Raw genomic sequence first — 16,870 nt, forward strand, 5'->3', positions numbered from 1 at the left:
ACCTGAATGCCAAGTGACTTGGAATATACCTTGTACTAACTGCACCAGTGAAGCCTCTGCCTTGTATATCAAATAACTCTTTTCCAAATCATTAAAATGCTCCAGCAAGACTTTCCAGGCAGCATCTGGCTTCAGTGAACAGCTTTTAGCTAACTGGTTATGTGAAACAAATTTGCTGATATCCTTATGCATTAACTTCTTAAAGTTCATCTTGTCAGAGCTCAAATCCCAGAATGTGATGTGTTCTAGATAATCTCTGTGAAGATTTAGAAGAGCTTTATAATACTATGAACTTGTGGAAGGTACAGTACCTATCTCATTTTTTTGAGGTCTGTGTGGTGATGCCCTCTTTTTTTATTCTACTTTCTGATTTTTTTTTTATCACTGATGCTTATTAAAGAGATACCTAGGGATAGACTGAGAATGGGAAAGAATGGTACAACTATCATAGAAAAATGGGAACTCGTTTGAAGTTTATCTTAATCAGAATAGGTTACAAAAGATAAGAAGTAAAATGCAGTAACAGACTGAATAGCGTAATGTCTCAGCCTCATGTTCTGTAGCTCTGTAGGATTGTTTAAATCCTTACAGCAGCTTTGCTAGGAAAAAGTTAAGTGGAGATAAAGGAAGGGAAAGGTGTTGGAGATGATGAGGAACAAAACAAAGAAGCAGAAGAAAGGACAACCTTAAAAAAAAAAAATTTGACTTCTTTGTATTGCATCCCTGTTTGAATTCTGTCCTACAGTTGGCTGTACAGGTTTCATTGATGTCTTCAGCTGGAACCTGTCTTTAATTGGAAGAACATTTGAAAGTAAGCACAAAATTAGGAGGTCTAATCTTGAGATCAGACTCACAGACTTAAAAGCTACCTGAAACATTTGTTTTGTTCTTGCGAATTGTGTTTGCTACTGCATACACATAGGATATAATGATGATTTGACAGGTATCTTTAAAAATCTGCTAATAAACACATGATAATTAAATTCTGCATAGGAGAGAAAAGCATATAGAAGAACCTGAAGTAACTTCATTTCTTTTGGTGAATGTAATGTTTAAGAGAATTAAGTTCTATTCATTTCTTTTGCTGGTAGAAGCCATCTCTTTTCTGCCATGGTAGTTCTCAGACTTGAACTCAGGATGGCTGAGCTTGGAGGCTAGGGTCGCATGGCTAACATTAATTCTTTTCTTGTTTGCACCAATTACATCTGTGTTGCCGTTCAGTTCGCCTGAGGTTTTTTTCCTATCAAATGTTCTGTCTGCCTTTCCACTTCTCCTTGACAAGTTCTTCCAGTGCACTTGTTACTGCTAGTTTATCTGCATTATGCATGCTGTTTTCCCTGCCCTACTGCCTTGTACTGTCAGAACCTCGATTGGCTCAGCATCTAAACTGAACACTCTACGCAAGGATGCTGTCTGCTGCATGGTACCACGGATGAGAACTGTGGCCAGGAACAGCAGGCCAGGCTTAGGGTCATCCACACTCTCCACAGTAGGATCCAGCAGTTCTCTGGTACATACTTTTTCCCTGTCCCCATGGACTGATGTAGCATTCCAGTTGGGCTACTGCTTCTGTGTTTGCCTAGATTATGTTAGAGGACCTACAAAGCCTGTCTTCAGAAGAGCAGCAGTTCTGTGATGGGAGATGAAGGTGTACTGGTAAGATTGCATTGACCTCTGGCAACCAGAACTGAGATGTGAAGGACTGCTTTACATTTTTAGAGTTGTGAGCTGCTATACCATCTCCAGAGACCAAATAAGCCATTTGCTTCCAGAAGTTGGGCTCCCCTGACTCCTGCCACTTTTCACAGCAAGATCCATTGGTAGAACTTAAGTCATCATAGAAGTGTGAGTTCCTATCAGATATATCTTTTGTCCTTATAGTTTGGTCTTTGCAAGAAATCTTTGAATCACTGGAGGTTTGCTCAATAGAGCATCACTTTCTGGCGCTGACATCTTCTTGTAGTTATATGCGAGGTCTATGCTCATCTAAGGAGGTATATAGCTGTATAATAGAGAGGGGATGCTATCCCATTCTGGACCATATAGTCTACATAATGGAATATCTTAGCAGCAGACTGTGAGCATTGTACACTTCTGTACTACATAAATTCAGGGTTCTGCATGCTAGGCCAATCCAGCATGTTCTTTTTGCTTAGGCGTATTTGGGTACCCACTTGCATTGTACCTGATAAAGGCATCACAGCTGCAGAGTGCCACGTGTCCTCACTTATGCCGTTAGGGACCTCGTAACAACTTGATTTGGGCTGTGCACTTCCATTGTGTCATTGTGAAGAGTGGTTTCACTTGTCTCAAGGCAAGGTGATATGCCCTGAGAGGAAGACTGGAGACCAGTGTTTGAAATGCTGTGCCCATCATCAGGCCTGCTGCTCCCTCCACAGTCTCCGTGAGGCAAGCCAGGATGTTTTTGTCAGAAGCAGATGGAGGAGGACAGGGTGATTCTGGCTGCCTTCCTGCAGCCTGACGTTGTCAGAAATAGACCTGGCTACTGTGAAAGAACGCTGTCTGCCTTGACAGCAAGAGGATCCTTGCATTTAACTTAAAACATCTGGACTTGCAAACTGGCATTTGCATGTCCTTCAGTCAGTCCACCTATTGAATAAGCATAAGCCCATCTGCTCTTTGGCACTTTGTCAGGAGCTTCCCTTCTCATAATCCCAAACGGAGGCGCCTATTGGGCACCTAATTAAAAATATTTCAGATTGAGTTGGCAGTGCAGAGTGTTAGTAGAGCACGAGAGCAAAGTTTACCTGCCAAAGGGAGAAGGGCGCTTTGATAAAGGCCCTTGTGTTGTGCCCTCCTCAGCTGATCACTATGTAAGTTCTTCTCCACCATCCCATTTCGAAGTGATCTGCAGCACATGGGAAGAACTGCTTAGGCAGGAAGGGTGTAAGTAGATGGGGCTCAAAGGCAATTTTTTTTTTCTTTTTCAGATGTGTTTAGGGCAAAAAGAATAAGGCTATTATTTGGCCATAAACAAAAAAGAAGCCCAGCCCATGGGCTTTGTACTGGCTGTTGCAGAAAAGCATCTCAGCTTAGGGAGGTGCTGCAGCTCTAACCAGTGGAACAGCTGGTCTCTGTCTTTTGCCTGACTGTGAGTCCAAGAATTGGTTTTGAAAATCAGACTGACAAAGTATAGCTTGTGCAGGAACTTAGCCCTCCACCATTTGGCCAGCAGCTTAAGTGCATTGTCTAAAGTGTCTGTGGCTTATGGGGAAGTAGTTGAGTTATATGGTTTTGCCCACAGTTGTATTGTGCATGAAAGGAAGGGAACATCACACGTATTGCCATTTATTGTGATAGGGACTATGCTGTCTTGGCGATACTGTAAAGGAGAGTAAAAAAAGGGACTACAACTTCTGGCCATGGTCTAAAGCTCATCTCTCACCTTGATGTACCAGGTCAGTTACGTGGTCAAGTGCAATACAGGATCCCATTCTCTAAGGGGATTATCCATAGCCTGAAGGACATGCTGAAACATGACCAAAAATGCAGGCAGATATTCCTTGATATTGATTGAGGTGGAGTTTCCAATGCTGTAGCAGAGGGGCATGTTTGGGGGGAAAAGAGGGTGTGTCCACCAATGTAATAAATAGTTCTGCTTGGATAAGTTCTGTGTAAAATAAAAATGGGGTAGGAGGCGACATGGGTTATGGGTATGGAGAGTCAGGGTAATGGAAAAGAAGTTGTATTCTCTGAGTGAAGGCTTCTACAAGTACGATAAAGAGCAATGCCATGAGTGGTTTTTGTGCCAGAAACTGCTCTTTGCCCTCATCCTGGCAGCAATGGGCTGTTTGGAATGGCAAATTTGGGGTGATTTGGCCAACAGTTAATTTTGAGTGGAGGAACAATAGATCGCAAAAGGGGAGCGTTGGCTCTGGGTAACAAGTATGTGTACACATCTGAGGGCACTACATGGTACAGAACATCCTGGTTAAATGTCCTCTGACCGGGTGTCAAATGCCTGTTCCATAACTGGTGGTGGGATGAAACTGAGTGTTGGGTTATTTGTCCTGTCTCATTACAGAATATCTCCTGCACATGTGGTTTACGTGGGATTTTAGCTGTTGCACAGGGTATAATATTTACCATGGTCTGACAGCTCCCCTCTTCTTAGAAGCTAAAGTCGGTGTCTCTTGTGTGTTCCCTGACTGGACCAGTATAAATCCCGCATGAACCTACTACGTAGGACCTCTGCTCTGCCAGTCATAGTACCCTCATTCACATGCCCAGTACAGTTTTTCTTCTGAATTTTGGAAGAAATGTTAATGAAGCTTGAGTTCTGGGATGTCTTTCTCAAAAATCACCAGTAGGCTTGAACTATAGCTGCACCGGGAGTCCACCGAGTGCCACTTTTTAGGAAATCTCGGGTTCAGAAAGGATTAACAAGGACTGTGGCCTGGCTTGGCTTCTGCTGCTGGGTAAGAATAGCCCTGCTACCAGTTCAGGGTTTGGGGGATTTTTTTCCCCCCTCCCCTCTCTGCTATGATTTTCATGCCGTTCGTCCTGGAATGGTTCTTGTGTACACAATTTTGTTCCCCTGTTCTGTCAGTCTTTTCAGAAATGGGAGTCTGTTTTGTGCAAGTTTCATACTGAGATGGTGAGGATTGGAGCCAGGCAGATTGGCATTAAGGGGTGGCCTGACACTGTGCATGGATTGGTGAAGATGTGACACGTGCTTGGAGTAGCTCAATCCCACTTTTCTGAGAGTGGATCACATTGAAACTGAGTTGAAGCCTGTTCTGAGCTCAGATGTCTGTCCTGGGATTCAGCTGGCACGTCTGGATGTATAAGTGGTTTCAAAAGGACTCTGGTGTAAGCTTCAGCTAACGTAGCAGTGTAGCTATAACCACAGAAGATAGTTAACTCATCATTATCATGAGCTCTTGTTTCTTGTAAATTGTTCTGAGTGGATTGCTAATAAGTATATTCCTTGGGAGGGGAGGAAATTTTTTTTGAGAAGAAACCTGATTTTCACTTGAGAATCCTCTTGTAAATGGGTCCCTTCTGCTATTAATGGGTGGTGAAAAGGTAAGAGGTAGGACTGTATTATCTTTTATAATTGTGCTATTCTGATAGCTGTCTTACATCCATTAGCACTAGGGAGGTAAAACCTTGGCATTTGTTCAGTGACAATCTGTGGATTCTTTTTGTTTAATCTTCTTGCAGGTGAAAAAGGAATTGGCAAAACAACTGGAAAGAAGCTGTGTTACAAAGGCACTACGTTCCATCGTGTGGTTAAAAACTTCATGATTCAGGGTGGGGACTTCAGCGAAGGTAAAATACACTTTAAAACTGAAATGTTTTAAGTGGAACAGAAATGTTATAATGTATATGGTTATAATGTAACTTTAGAAAATGCCAAGGAAGCATTACAATGCCATAAAATATTTCATTTGCTGTGAAGTACAGCATAGATCACCCGTTTCTTTGTTAATCTTTGACATTCTAAAATGTTTCAACTGAAGTAATATTTATTTAGAGAATGTGTTAAGTTAAAGAAGGGGGGAAAAAACCCCTTGCTGGAGTTAACACCTATTTTATTAAAACAGAATCCAAATCCAAATCGCAGTCTTACTGCTTTTCACTTTTGTGTCCGCAGTAGAGGCGACACTAATAACGCTCTATTGATACAGGGATCTAACTATTTGAATAAGTTTACTTTTTTTAATTATCTTCAGTAAATGAGCTAGAAGTGTTTTACGGATAAGTCTTCAAAAGGAGATTTTCCAGGAGTTTCTTTGTTTCCTTCCCTGCAGTATGTGTACAACGTAACATTTTAGCTTCTTGTCCTTCCCTGAAATACCTGTCCTTACCAAAATGTATGTCGTCTTCACTGTGTCCTGAAATCTTGTACCTGATTAAACAGGCGCGGTGAGGGAATATCTTGTTTTGGGAGTCAAGTAGAAGTGCCTTTAAAACTGCTCGCTACTTTCCATTCTAGGGGTCTCTCAGCTGCTTTGAGCCCAGCAAGATTGTTGGTCGTACCTACTGTTTTTTTTTTTTTCCCTTGCTTGCTGTTGTTGTTTTGCTGTCTGCTGTTGCTTTAGCAAATACCAGCGGGATTAGTTTGTTATAAACCGGTGGAATGTTACATACAGCTTTTTTTCATAAATGAAACAAAAGCTTTAATCCATGCTTTTTAATGCGTAGGTAATGGAAAAGGAGGTGAATCTATTTATGGTGGCTATTTTAAAGGTAAGAGGAAATATGTCTTTGCAGATTCTTTATTCAGTTCTGAGATAAACAAGTCTTGATTCCCAAGCTACTTAATGAAAACAGGTCTACTTATAGATCACCTTTTGCATGAAACTAATGTTGCATGAGAATTATTTTTATATGCATGACTTTCAGATAATTTTTTTTGGTAATATTTAACTTTAACTGACAATTAATTAAGGCTAACATTATTGGTTAAACATGACTTTCAGCATGGAGGTTAGGCAACTTTATTCATGAATAAACTCCTATCTTCCTGCCTAAAACTGTCAACATATTCTTTTGTTTATAGAGAATGTGGTCTTTTGCAAAATGAAAAGGTAAGAGACAAAAGCTCAGTAACACAAATTCAAACTCTGTTCCCTTGTACCCTCCCTAGTAAATATATAGACAACTGATACGTCCGTTTGTAGATGGATATCTGTGTTGCTTGGAGAAATGAAGAGTTCTGTGTCTAACCTTTCTGAGGGTTAATGACTTATTCTGAGAAAGAATACTGGCGTAATTTCCAGCTCTAAACAGTTATTTCTTCTTTTGTTAATGTTCCTTTCCTCCCCTTCCCTATTCAAGGTTTGTATGTTTACTGTTCGTTTCTAAAAGTGTTTGACTTTGTTTATATGCCACACAAGTTATTTTACTTGCAAAGAATTTGTAAATAAATGTACATTTACCTCTTTTTAAAATCTGTTATTGGAAGGAAAATGGTGAGTTTATAAAGTAGTCATTTAAAGACATAAAATTCTTTCTTGCAAAAAAACAGGTAGTTACTGTGGTATTCAAGTGTTAATAAAGGCACTATATGTATTTATATAACAGCCCCTGGTTTTGTATGTTTTGCAAGTAGCTCTCCGTGGTTAAGTGCATGCCATTAAGTTTGTCTTAAACAGAGACATAGTTTGGTGTTAGAGTATTACAGCCTTTAGTCAAAAGAAAGTCTTGAATAAATCCATCTGTTAAGAAGTTACTAGGATTTGTTTCTAAAGGCGGTGAGTGCTAAACATGCAGCATTGTGTTTTGATATATAGTCTTAAAAATAATGGCTTTATACACTCAAATTACTATTTTTAGCTTTGAAAATGAACTTCAGAAGATCTGGTTTTATATTGTGCTGTACAACCAGAAGTCCTCTTTAATTCACTGGAATATAAAATGCATGTTTAGTTTAGTCTTCATTGATTTTATACTTAGGTTGCAGGAAGAATATGTTCTTTAGTTTCTCATTCAAGTATCTAGGGTTTTTTTCCCTTGTGTGTTTTGAGACTTCCAGTTTTGCATTGATAGGTGGCTGTCTTTTAACATGCCATACCAGGGAAATGGATTTTTCTCTAGATCTTTCTGCCTGAGGTGCATGCAGTGCAAATAACAGTATCATGTATGTTAAGTCTTGTTTTAGGATGTCAGTAAGCCTGCCAACCTTGATATTATTCAGAAAATGCTGGATTTAAATCCACGTCTATGAGAATCTAATGTTTATTGAAGACACTAATAATGACTTGGTTTTTTTTTTTGGTTTAATTTCATTAGAGATGTTTGCACTATATCTGAAACTTTGTCTTTAAGAAAGAATGCTTTCTGTCTCATAACTGCTTCTACTGTAACTTTTGAGAGGCTTGTTTAAACTTGATTTTTCATTTTTTCCAACCTGTTCATGTTTCTTCAGCAGCAGCAGAATTTCTCCTTATAGCATCCATAAGTTACTAAGAAAATTAGACTTGCATTCCTTGTCAGGGAAAATCTGACAAACATATTTTTTCTTCAAACAGATGAAAACTTTATTCTCAAACATGACAGAGCGTTCCTTTTGTCAATGGCAAACCGAGGGAAACATACCAATGGTTCCCAATTTTTCATGTGAGTAGATGTAATACGACAGTTGAGCTTTTCTTAAACAGAGAAGCGCTGTTCATGAGAAAGATGGTATTGCTAAATTATCTATAACAATGTTGTCCGCCTTATTTTGAATAGGGTTGAGTGGGTACCTGCAGCGTAAGCTGTAATAGGAAACATTAGTTATTGCAATTTGCTTGTGGCATTCATTTGGATTAGAAGCTGTACTACATTGATGTTCCTTGTTCATTGCTTTTTACCCTAAAAATATGGCTTATGCAATGAGTTATTAGTGTCCAGAAAATAGATTCTTTGGCTTTGTGTGTGCACCAACCAAATCTTAACAGATTATCTGCAAATTACGATGTTGAGCATTGTATGCAAAAGTGAGTGAGATCTAGAGGTGATTTGTATGGTTTTGCGTGTGCTCTTTAAAATATGATAATTTATTATTTAGTTTTAGGGGTTTTTTTTTGTTTTGTTTTTCGGGAGGAGGACGAGTGGGGGTTTTGTTGGTTTTGGGAGTTTTTAAATTTTTTTTCATTTTGGAGTGTTCTTGACATGCTTTTCTTCTATATTGCTGCAATATAGTTCTGTTTACTTACGCATATACCAACTACTTTGGTACCAATGCTATGTAAAATTAAGTGCTAATAGTCAGATTTTTCCTTCATCACCTTAAAAAAAAATCCATCCTAGTATGTAGCCATGTTCTGTTAAATTGTAGAAAACACATGAGACTCTACCGTCAGTACATACTCAGGTCTGATATGTCAGGGTCTTCTGGTTAAAGTAGTTGTATTCTAGGTTCAGTATTAGTATTTTTAAACTTGCTAATTTTTATGTGATTATTTCTCCTGTTAAATCCCTTTTTAAAATTACCTTCTGTTAATGTTTAACAGTTTGTATTTGGAAAGATCTGGATTATAACTTTGGGCTTGTGCTGAGAAGAACTTTGTGAAATAACACTGGTTTTCAAAAGTAAATCTTAGTGTAGTTACTTAACTAGAAAAACTGTTTTTCCTTTGCCATCTTTCTTGGGGGATAAGAATGAATGGCGCTTCACTGTCTTCAGTAAAGGAGTAAATTGTCCTCAAGAATCTTTTTTTATTTTTTTTTCCTTTGCCTGAAAAAGGTCTTCAGTATGATACGATGAAGTTCAGATAAGAGACATTTTTAGGTCTCTTCCTAAAGAATGCCCTAAAAATGGAAAATGAATAGGAACCTTTCATAGTTACCACTGTTCTGACTTTCCATAGAGATAAAATCATACATGTCAAAAGCTTGTTTTCTGTTACCTTCAAACCAAATTTTAGATGATGTGCTTCCTTACAGTAAATCTGAGTGGATATGTATACACATTAATATGGAAAAACAACCTCTATATAAAAAACCCCTGTGGTTTAATAAGCTCTCTGCAAGACAGTGGTTCACTGTTTACTACTTGGTGACTTATCTTTTGGTTCTCTTGTCATAATTTTCCATTTTTAAGCTTATCTGAACAATATACATGAAAACTTAATGATGTCACATCAGTCAAGAAGCTATCATTTGAGGGCTCTAAAGTTTCTTTTCTCTCCTGCATTTGATTCAGAAATCGTCGTCTTTCCCTTATGCTTAGTAGACTCAGCTTACTTGTTTAATTAGATTTAACAGACATAAACACCTTGTCTCTCGCCATGCACCAAAACAACCTAAGGTTGTGTTAGATGCTAAATTACAATTTACATGGGACAATAAAATGAACAGTATTTAAGAGCACTTTCATCAAATACAGAAGTATTTTGAAAGATGCAAATTTCTTCAAAAAAATCTGTTTTTCCATAAAATCACTTTAAAGAGAAAGTGTTAGTTTGGTGGGAATTCAGGCAGAATAAGATACCTAAACATAATCGTCTCCATGTAAGCTAGATTCACCTCAGCTGCCTGTAGGAATCTAAAGCCATTTTTAGGATCCTGGGGTATCCTACCTGGCCTTCAGCTGCTGGGAGAGAAGGGTGTGGGTGTTCTGAAGGTCTTGTGTCTTACCTGCCTGCCCCATGCAGATTTCTTGGGTATCCTGTAGTGTCTTAAATGGCACCAGCTTGCTCTAGATTCAGGCAAGTCAATCAAGCCCAGGAGTAAACTCCCAGTATAACCGATGGTTTAGGTGGGCTACTAAGTCTTTAAAGCATGCTCTAATGCTCTAGATTCCTGCGACCTTCTTGACCGGGGCCTTTTTCATTTTACGCATGCAGACATCTAATGCTGTTTGAGACACCATTGGGAACTCCAAGGTGGGGTGTGCAAATACGATGTAGCACCTGCAAGACGCCCTGTACTCCTGGGGTAGCAGCTGGAAGGCAGGCAGGATACAGTAGGGCGGCTCAAGACGCCTATATGTTGGCAATTGAGCATTCTCCCTAGACCTGACCAGCAGCGGAGATGCCTAAGCTCGCTTGCGGATGCCTTTACTGTATTCAAGTTTATACATTTAAGCTGAATCCCACTTTTGGCCTCCAGTACTGCAGCTGATCCTGGGAATGAATATGTACAATTATAGAATCCATACAGAAGCCACTGGGGCTGCTTGTAAAGGCAGGTGTGTATGTATACAGGCAGTTGCAAAGTCAGGTTCATGTTTGATAACTCAATTTACGAATAGGCCAGCATGGATGGTGAAACGCATAGTTCAACAATCTCTCTTTTTGTGTATTTTTTTTAATGGTGGAGCTTGCTTTCTGCTTCGTAACATGGAGAGTTTGAATTTCAAGATTCAAAGTAGGAAACGACTACTAAAGACCTTAAGTAGGCAGTTTCTGACTTCTGCAATGTATTAAAGCAGTTAGTCTTGCTTGGTGACATTTGTCTGATTATTTTAGGGAATGTACTGTGTATCTATGCAGCTTCTCTCTAATAAAATATGTTTGTTTCCTTTAGTGATATACGCTAAGCTGAAATTCAAATGTGTTTCATATGCTCAAAAGAATGCTCAGTTATTCAGTAGTTTATCAGTAGGAAAAATGTTCTTCAAATGTGTAATCTGCAAATTGTGTAAAAGGGCAGTCTTCTGTGGCAGTCTTTAGATTTTTAATGGTTTGAACTTTCTTAATTTATTGATTAGATTAATAGAAAGGGAAATAGTTCTTCTCCATCTGAACTTCTTTAGACCTCTGCGTTTTTTTTTGTGGTTCATAGATAACTTCAGGGATGAGAACTCTATATTTCTGTATCATACACATGTATAATGTAGCAAATAATATTTTCTTTTATATAAGTATTCAGTTAGGGCTAAAGTAATAGCAAGATTTCTGACTATAACATTTTTGCTTGCTCATCAGAAATGCTTTCCCTGCTTACCACAGATAAGTGTCATTTCGAATAACTAGCCTTTAGAGAAAGTTATCAGGCAGCAAATACCTCTTTGACAGACTGCACTAACAAACGTCACAAGAAGACTCTACGCAATGCTTAAAAATGGTTAAAAGTTGAGCTATAGTGGTCAGTTTTACTTGAAGTAGAAGATCCAGACTAATCAATGTAAAAAAGGTATCTGACCAATCCTAAAGTATCATCAGCTTCCTTTGATTCATCGGGAGTTTCTCTGGCATGAATGAGTTTGAAGCATTTATAAGTAACAATGGAGAACTGGGCATGGAAAAGACAGTGTAAGTATTGTTAGGAAGCTTCAGTGAGGCCAGTGTAAAAAGAATGAACATAAATTAAAACAGTGGTAGAAACTGGCAAGATGCAAAAGTAGAACAAAGAGTTAGAAGTGTATATATATATATAAAATGTTAGAATTGCTGTGTTTAATGCTCATTGGCTAATTTTCCCCACTTACCTTTTTTTCTTACTTGAATAGGAGTAACAGTTGGGCTGAAAGGAGAATGTTTAGCTAAAGCAGGATTGTTTTTCATGCAGATGCACTTTAAATAGGCCAAGTCTATTCACACATGTGTCTAAGAAACATTTCCGAGTCTGAAGAAACGCATCTTGTTGAAATACAGCAGAAAAGATACACAGACTGTCCCTTTATAATGTTTGGATTTGTGAAGTACTGGGATTTCAATTTTCTATACGCAAAGAGATCTATTGTAGCATTTTATTGCAGACTTGTGTTGAAGACAGTTGTAAGGTACCAGTTTATAAATTAGCTATTTGTATTTTCAGATAATAGCACCACTATTTAATTTGCTTCTTTTCTGTGAATAATTTCTTTTAGAACCATCAGTTTTTCAACAAGTGTTCTAAATACCACCTGAGTGTGTTAATCTTCTTTTAATTGTCCTGTTTCCATGTTGATACTCAGTTATGGAATCCCTAGGATGGGGTAGAGGTTGACAGGAACCACTCTAGAATCATCTTCCTTTTTCTGTATACTCCAATATCTGTTTTGAACTGCTGCCTAAAAGATTATTACTAGTTATTGGGGGAGTGCATCTAGAGCATTGCACAAATACAGCTCATGTCTTTAGGTCCCTGATTTAGAGTTGGGGGGATAGTTGGCCTGTTCTTGGATGTTCCAAGATGTTACTTGTTGGGTGATGTTCTTCCTGAGCCATGTGTTCTGCTTCTCAGTCGAGCTGCTCTGATGAAGGTAGCTTGTCTCTTTAGAGCAATTCCATCAAGCCTATGGCCATACCCAACCTGCTAGTAAGGAAAGTTGCAATACAAAATAAGTGCAACTCTTGTCAAAATGAGTATATAAAGTACTGTAAAATTAATGAGACTCCTGATCCTACAAACACTTGCATGGGCTTGACTTTGCTTCCATTGTCATACAAAATCTGTCAAGCTACACTTACTAGAAAGAGAGAAGTGACTGTGCAGAATGAAGCATAAAGAAAATAACAGGAGACAAAAAAAAAAGTAACAACCTCTTTGTCATGGAGAAATTTTGTGTAATAATTAATTTATTACCTTGTTGTTTAGCCATGTAGTTTACTGAGGAATACGTCCTTATTACAATTTAAAGAGGAGTCCTCGGTTGTGTTCCTTATCAGTTCAAGCGCTTGGAGTTCTTGCCTCTGTGTTCAAAAGCTACTTAAAACTTGAGGCTGTTTTGCTATTATTGCTAGATTTATATTTTTTTTTTTCCATATTGAGGGTATTGTTGGTTTAATGTGTCTCTCAAGCTCTGCTTTCTTGCTCAAAATTAAGTAGCTTTTTAAAAATGTTTTTAATGTGTGGTGCCATGCCTAGTTACTAAATTCAAACAAACTAACCACTTTGATCTGCTAAATGAAGGATAAAATAAATTGTGAGGAGTTTTTTGTTTTGATTTTACAAATGATTTCTGAATGTTACCAGCTTATTAAAAGTGGTTCATTTCTAAGTCTTTTTGGTGTCCCAAAACAGGTATTTTTCTAATCAACAGCTAATTTTTTTTTACTGTGAATAATACCTTTAGCTAATTATTGAACAGTTGATAGTAATATAAAAATCTAAAAATTTCAAATGAAAGGGGCTGATGTTGCATTATCTTTGAGCAAAAGTGGTATATGTGCACATATCACACAAGCAGGTCCCATTGGCCTGATCAAAAATGTAAAAGCACAGCCCATGTGAAAGCATTCACAGGATGCTTTTATATATAGTAAGTAACAAACATCATTTTCATGCTTGGATATGCAGAGACATAATTAAGAACTAATAGTTTATTTGGGGGGAGAAAATACGGGTAAGCTCAACTGATAATGCAGTTTTAAAACATTGCTGCTGTTCAGAATTATACCAGAGCAAAAGTATGGTACTAGTTGGTGCACATGTTTTGTCTTTTTTGCATCTGCAATGTGTGTGTGTTTCTGTAATTCTGAACACAAGCAATCTAATAGCAATGTGCATATTTTAGAGAAAGCACCTATTTTTCTTAGTTTTAGAAAAGCTTCATAATACAAGGAAGATGTCAGCTAATTATGAAATGTATGAAGTTGTAGACTTACTGACTTAACACATTTCAGTTGTAAATCAAAACGTTTAAGCTATGGTGTGCCATCCTATGAAGTATATACTTAGGACTGGATTCAGTAAAGCATTTGAACACCTATGTAACTGCAAGCATGTGAATAAACCCATTGAAATCAGTTATTCATCTGCTTAAAGTTGTGCATGTGTTCTAACACTTTTGCTGGATTGAGACTTAGAGGGGAGCGGGAGGATTCTCTTTTCTACCTGTTTATCTATGTAATAGTGTATGCAAGCAGGTTATGTCTATAGGTTTCTTTTTGATTTTAAGGAGAACTTACTGTAGTTTTCAAAGTACCTTGTATTCTAAAGAAAATTTAGAGCCCTCTTTTAGGCATCCTTGTTCTGCATACAACTTGATTAATATTAATTTTAAACTTGTATTTAATAAAACATAGACTCAGTTTTGTCTGAAAATGTATTACAATTTATTTCTGCCATTTTTGTGTAAAATTTACAGAAACAGTGTTACATCGTGCGCTCCAAAGGTAATGTCTCATTCCTCTAAGGCTGTGTCCTTTCCTTTTCTTCTTTCTGTTTTTATCTCTCTTGTTTTTCTGATCATATTGTTATGTGCATTGAATCCTTTGTTAGGACTGAAGTTCTTGGGGGGGTGGGCAATAACATGCTTTTATCAAAAAGATGCTTTTCTCTTCAGCAGTATTATCTTAAACCAATTTACTTTAAGCTTGAGTGAAGAAAGGTATTTGTCCTTCTGTAAATAACTTGGATAATAGTATAAATTACAAGGCAGATTTTGAATGTTTTAAATTATAAAATAGAAATGTTTTAATAAAATATTATTTTGGGGGAGGAACTCATCATGACTCTAGGTTTCTACAGTGCAAAGGCAGTAAGTAGGTTTTCTCCTGATTAAGTTTTGAAATGAAAGCAAGCGTTCGAGGATTGAAAGGCAGAACATAAGCAGAAAACTTTGAAGTGGTCTTTTAAAGTGCATGTTTGCAGAATAAATGTCATGTTACAACCCTAACATTGAGATGAGAAAACTTTAAAAAGCACAATGAGGAGTTGGCTTTCTGCTTCCCATAGGAAGTCTGTTAAGTCACCTAACTCCTTGTCATGCATCTGAAAAGTTTTCTTTTTGGATGATGCTTTTCTTTGTGTTTTCACTTCATGAACAAGTAAATGAGAAAAGGCCTTTCCATTTTATCTGTCAAATTGCCAGTGCAATGGAAGCAACCTCTTCATGGGTTTTAATGAACCAACTATCCCTTTCTTTGCTTATTGAGGACTAGTCTAAAGAAAGTACATGCTTAGGTAATTTGCTCAATTGGTCTTCAAGAGCTGCTGCTGCGTGGCAGGAGCACATTACTATAGCATTCATATCAAGTGTGTTTGAACCTGTTGTTGTTTCTAGCTACTTCTAAGCACTAAGTCTTGTTTATTATTGGTTTCATTGAAGTAACCCACTTCTATTTTTTCACTACTTTAAATCAGCTTTATAATTAAGCCCGCTTAAAATGTTTACTTAACAGCAGGTTGTTAATGCAGTTAACTTTTGCTTACAGAACTTCAAAAGCTGTAAGAATTTTTCTGTTTATAGCAATATGCTGTATTAGCAAGCGAAAAACAACGAACACCCCCTACTACTGAGAAATTAAATGTCGACTTGATAGCATTTCTTTCCCTGTGCTAAACCAAAGAAGTTTTCTGTAGTGTTTAGTATTACAGAAGTGAAAGGTCTGTTTGGCATTTGGCGCTTGAAAAAATCAAGAGTGTAAACACTCCTGGTTCACAGTTCCGTCTTTTGGCATGTGTTCTAGCACTGCAGTGTTTTGTGACCTAATAGTTCAAAACTTGAGTGAAGATATGCGCTTAAAAAGTAGTAGTTATTATAGCAGTGAAAAACTGACTTCATTGTACCACATCTGTGTTACTGTAAATTTAGAAAAAGCATCTGTGATTGATTATTTATTTTGAGAGAGGGGAGTTCATTGGAAGAAGGCTAGAAAGGCAAAATAGGGGAGGAGAGAGGAAGAATGTTTTCGAATATTAAAATAAGTTCAAATGCAAATTACCTTGACTTCTATTTTTTTCTCCCCCAATATATAAGTATGTTCTGATGTTCTTTACTGAATTTGTCTGCATAGCAAGTTTGCCTGTGCAACATTAATGCAGGCTTACTTGTAGAAGTAATTTTCTTTCTTTTTTGGAAAAGGGAATAGAGAGATACTAGGTCATAGCATTATCATCAAAAAGGTGAATCTTAACATATAATTATATATGCACAGCCTTGAATATTCTGATTTGAGGTCAGCTCAGAAATTTGGCATAACTCCAAATGCCTTTTAGGATAGTGTAAAAAATGTAATGCAGTTGCATTTCTCCTTCAGGCTAGAAACAGGTAAACATTGGAAGCTGAAAAATAGGGAGGAAGTCTGCATTTAGCACAGAAGTAAACTGTAGGGTAGCATATAATGTCTGCTTGCATTGTGCTGCTGTTGCTTTTGGGAAGCCTGTGAGCTTATGAGTTGAAGTGCTATGGTCTTGATGGTTAAAGAGAAGTATTGCTCTGTATTCTGAGTCATGAGGCCAATCAAGTAAATGGGGAGTAAGAAAGTAGGGGGGGAAGCAAAGAATCTATCACGTATGATAACTCTCTTCCTTTCTTAAACAAACTGACTTTAAAGTGACCTTGTAATGTAAGAACCTAACAATTTCAGAAACATTTAAATTCTATTAGATACCCAATATTTATTGCCAAATTGTATCTTTTCTGTGATTAAAAATGTTAGTGAGTTATATTTGAATGTGTATTTAAAGACACTTATTTGAAGATTGTTTATTGCATGCATAAAATGATACTTGGTACAACTTTCAAGTATGCACAGTTAGCTAA

At 37.5% G+C, this 16,870-nt stretch overlaps 1 protein-coding gene across 17 annotated transcripts in view; it reads left to right on the plus strand.

Moving 5' to 3' along the window:
* Nucleotides 1–16,870, plus strand: part of NKTR (natural killer cell triggering receptor) — a 41,889-nt gene that overhangs the window by 9,861 nt on the left and 15,158 nt on the right. For 8 of the 17 annotated variants that reach the window (XM_075144309.1, XM_075144311.1, XM_075144310.1 and 5 more), the window contains 3 exons: nt 5,188–5,295; nt 6,172–6,216; nt 8,001–8,088. In XM_075144309.1, coding sequence (XP_075000410.1) covers nt 5,188–5,295; nt 6,172–6,216; nt 8,001–8,088 — 241 coding nt within the window. Of the gene's footprint in view, nt 1–5,187; nt 5,296–6,171; nt 6,217–6,529; nt 6,558–8,000; nt 8,089–14,470; nt 14,499–16,870 lie in introns of those variants that run through there. The other 9 variants (XM_075144320.1, XM_075144321.1, XM_075144322.1 and 6 more) reach the window with 5 other exon arrangements.

This window comes from Calonectris borealis, chromosome 2 (assembly GCF_964195595.1).
Source record: "Calonectris borealis chromosome 2, bCalBor7.hap1.2, whole genome shotgun sequence".
Lineage (NCBI taxonomy): Eukaryota > Metazoa > Chordata > Aves > Procellariiformes > Procellariidae > Calonectris > Calonectris borealis.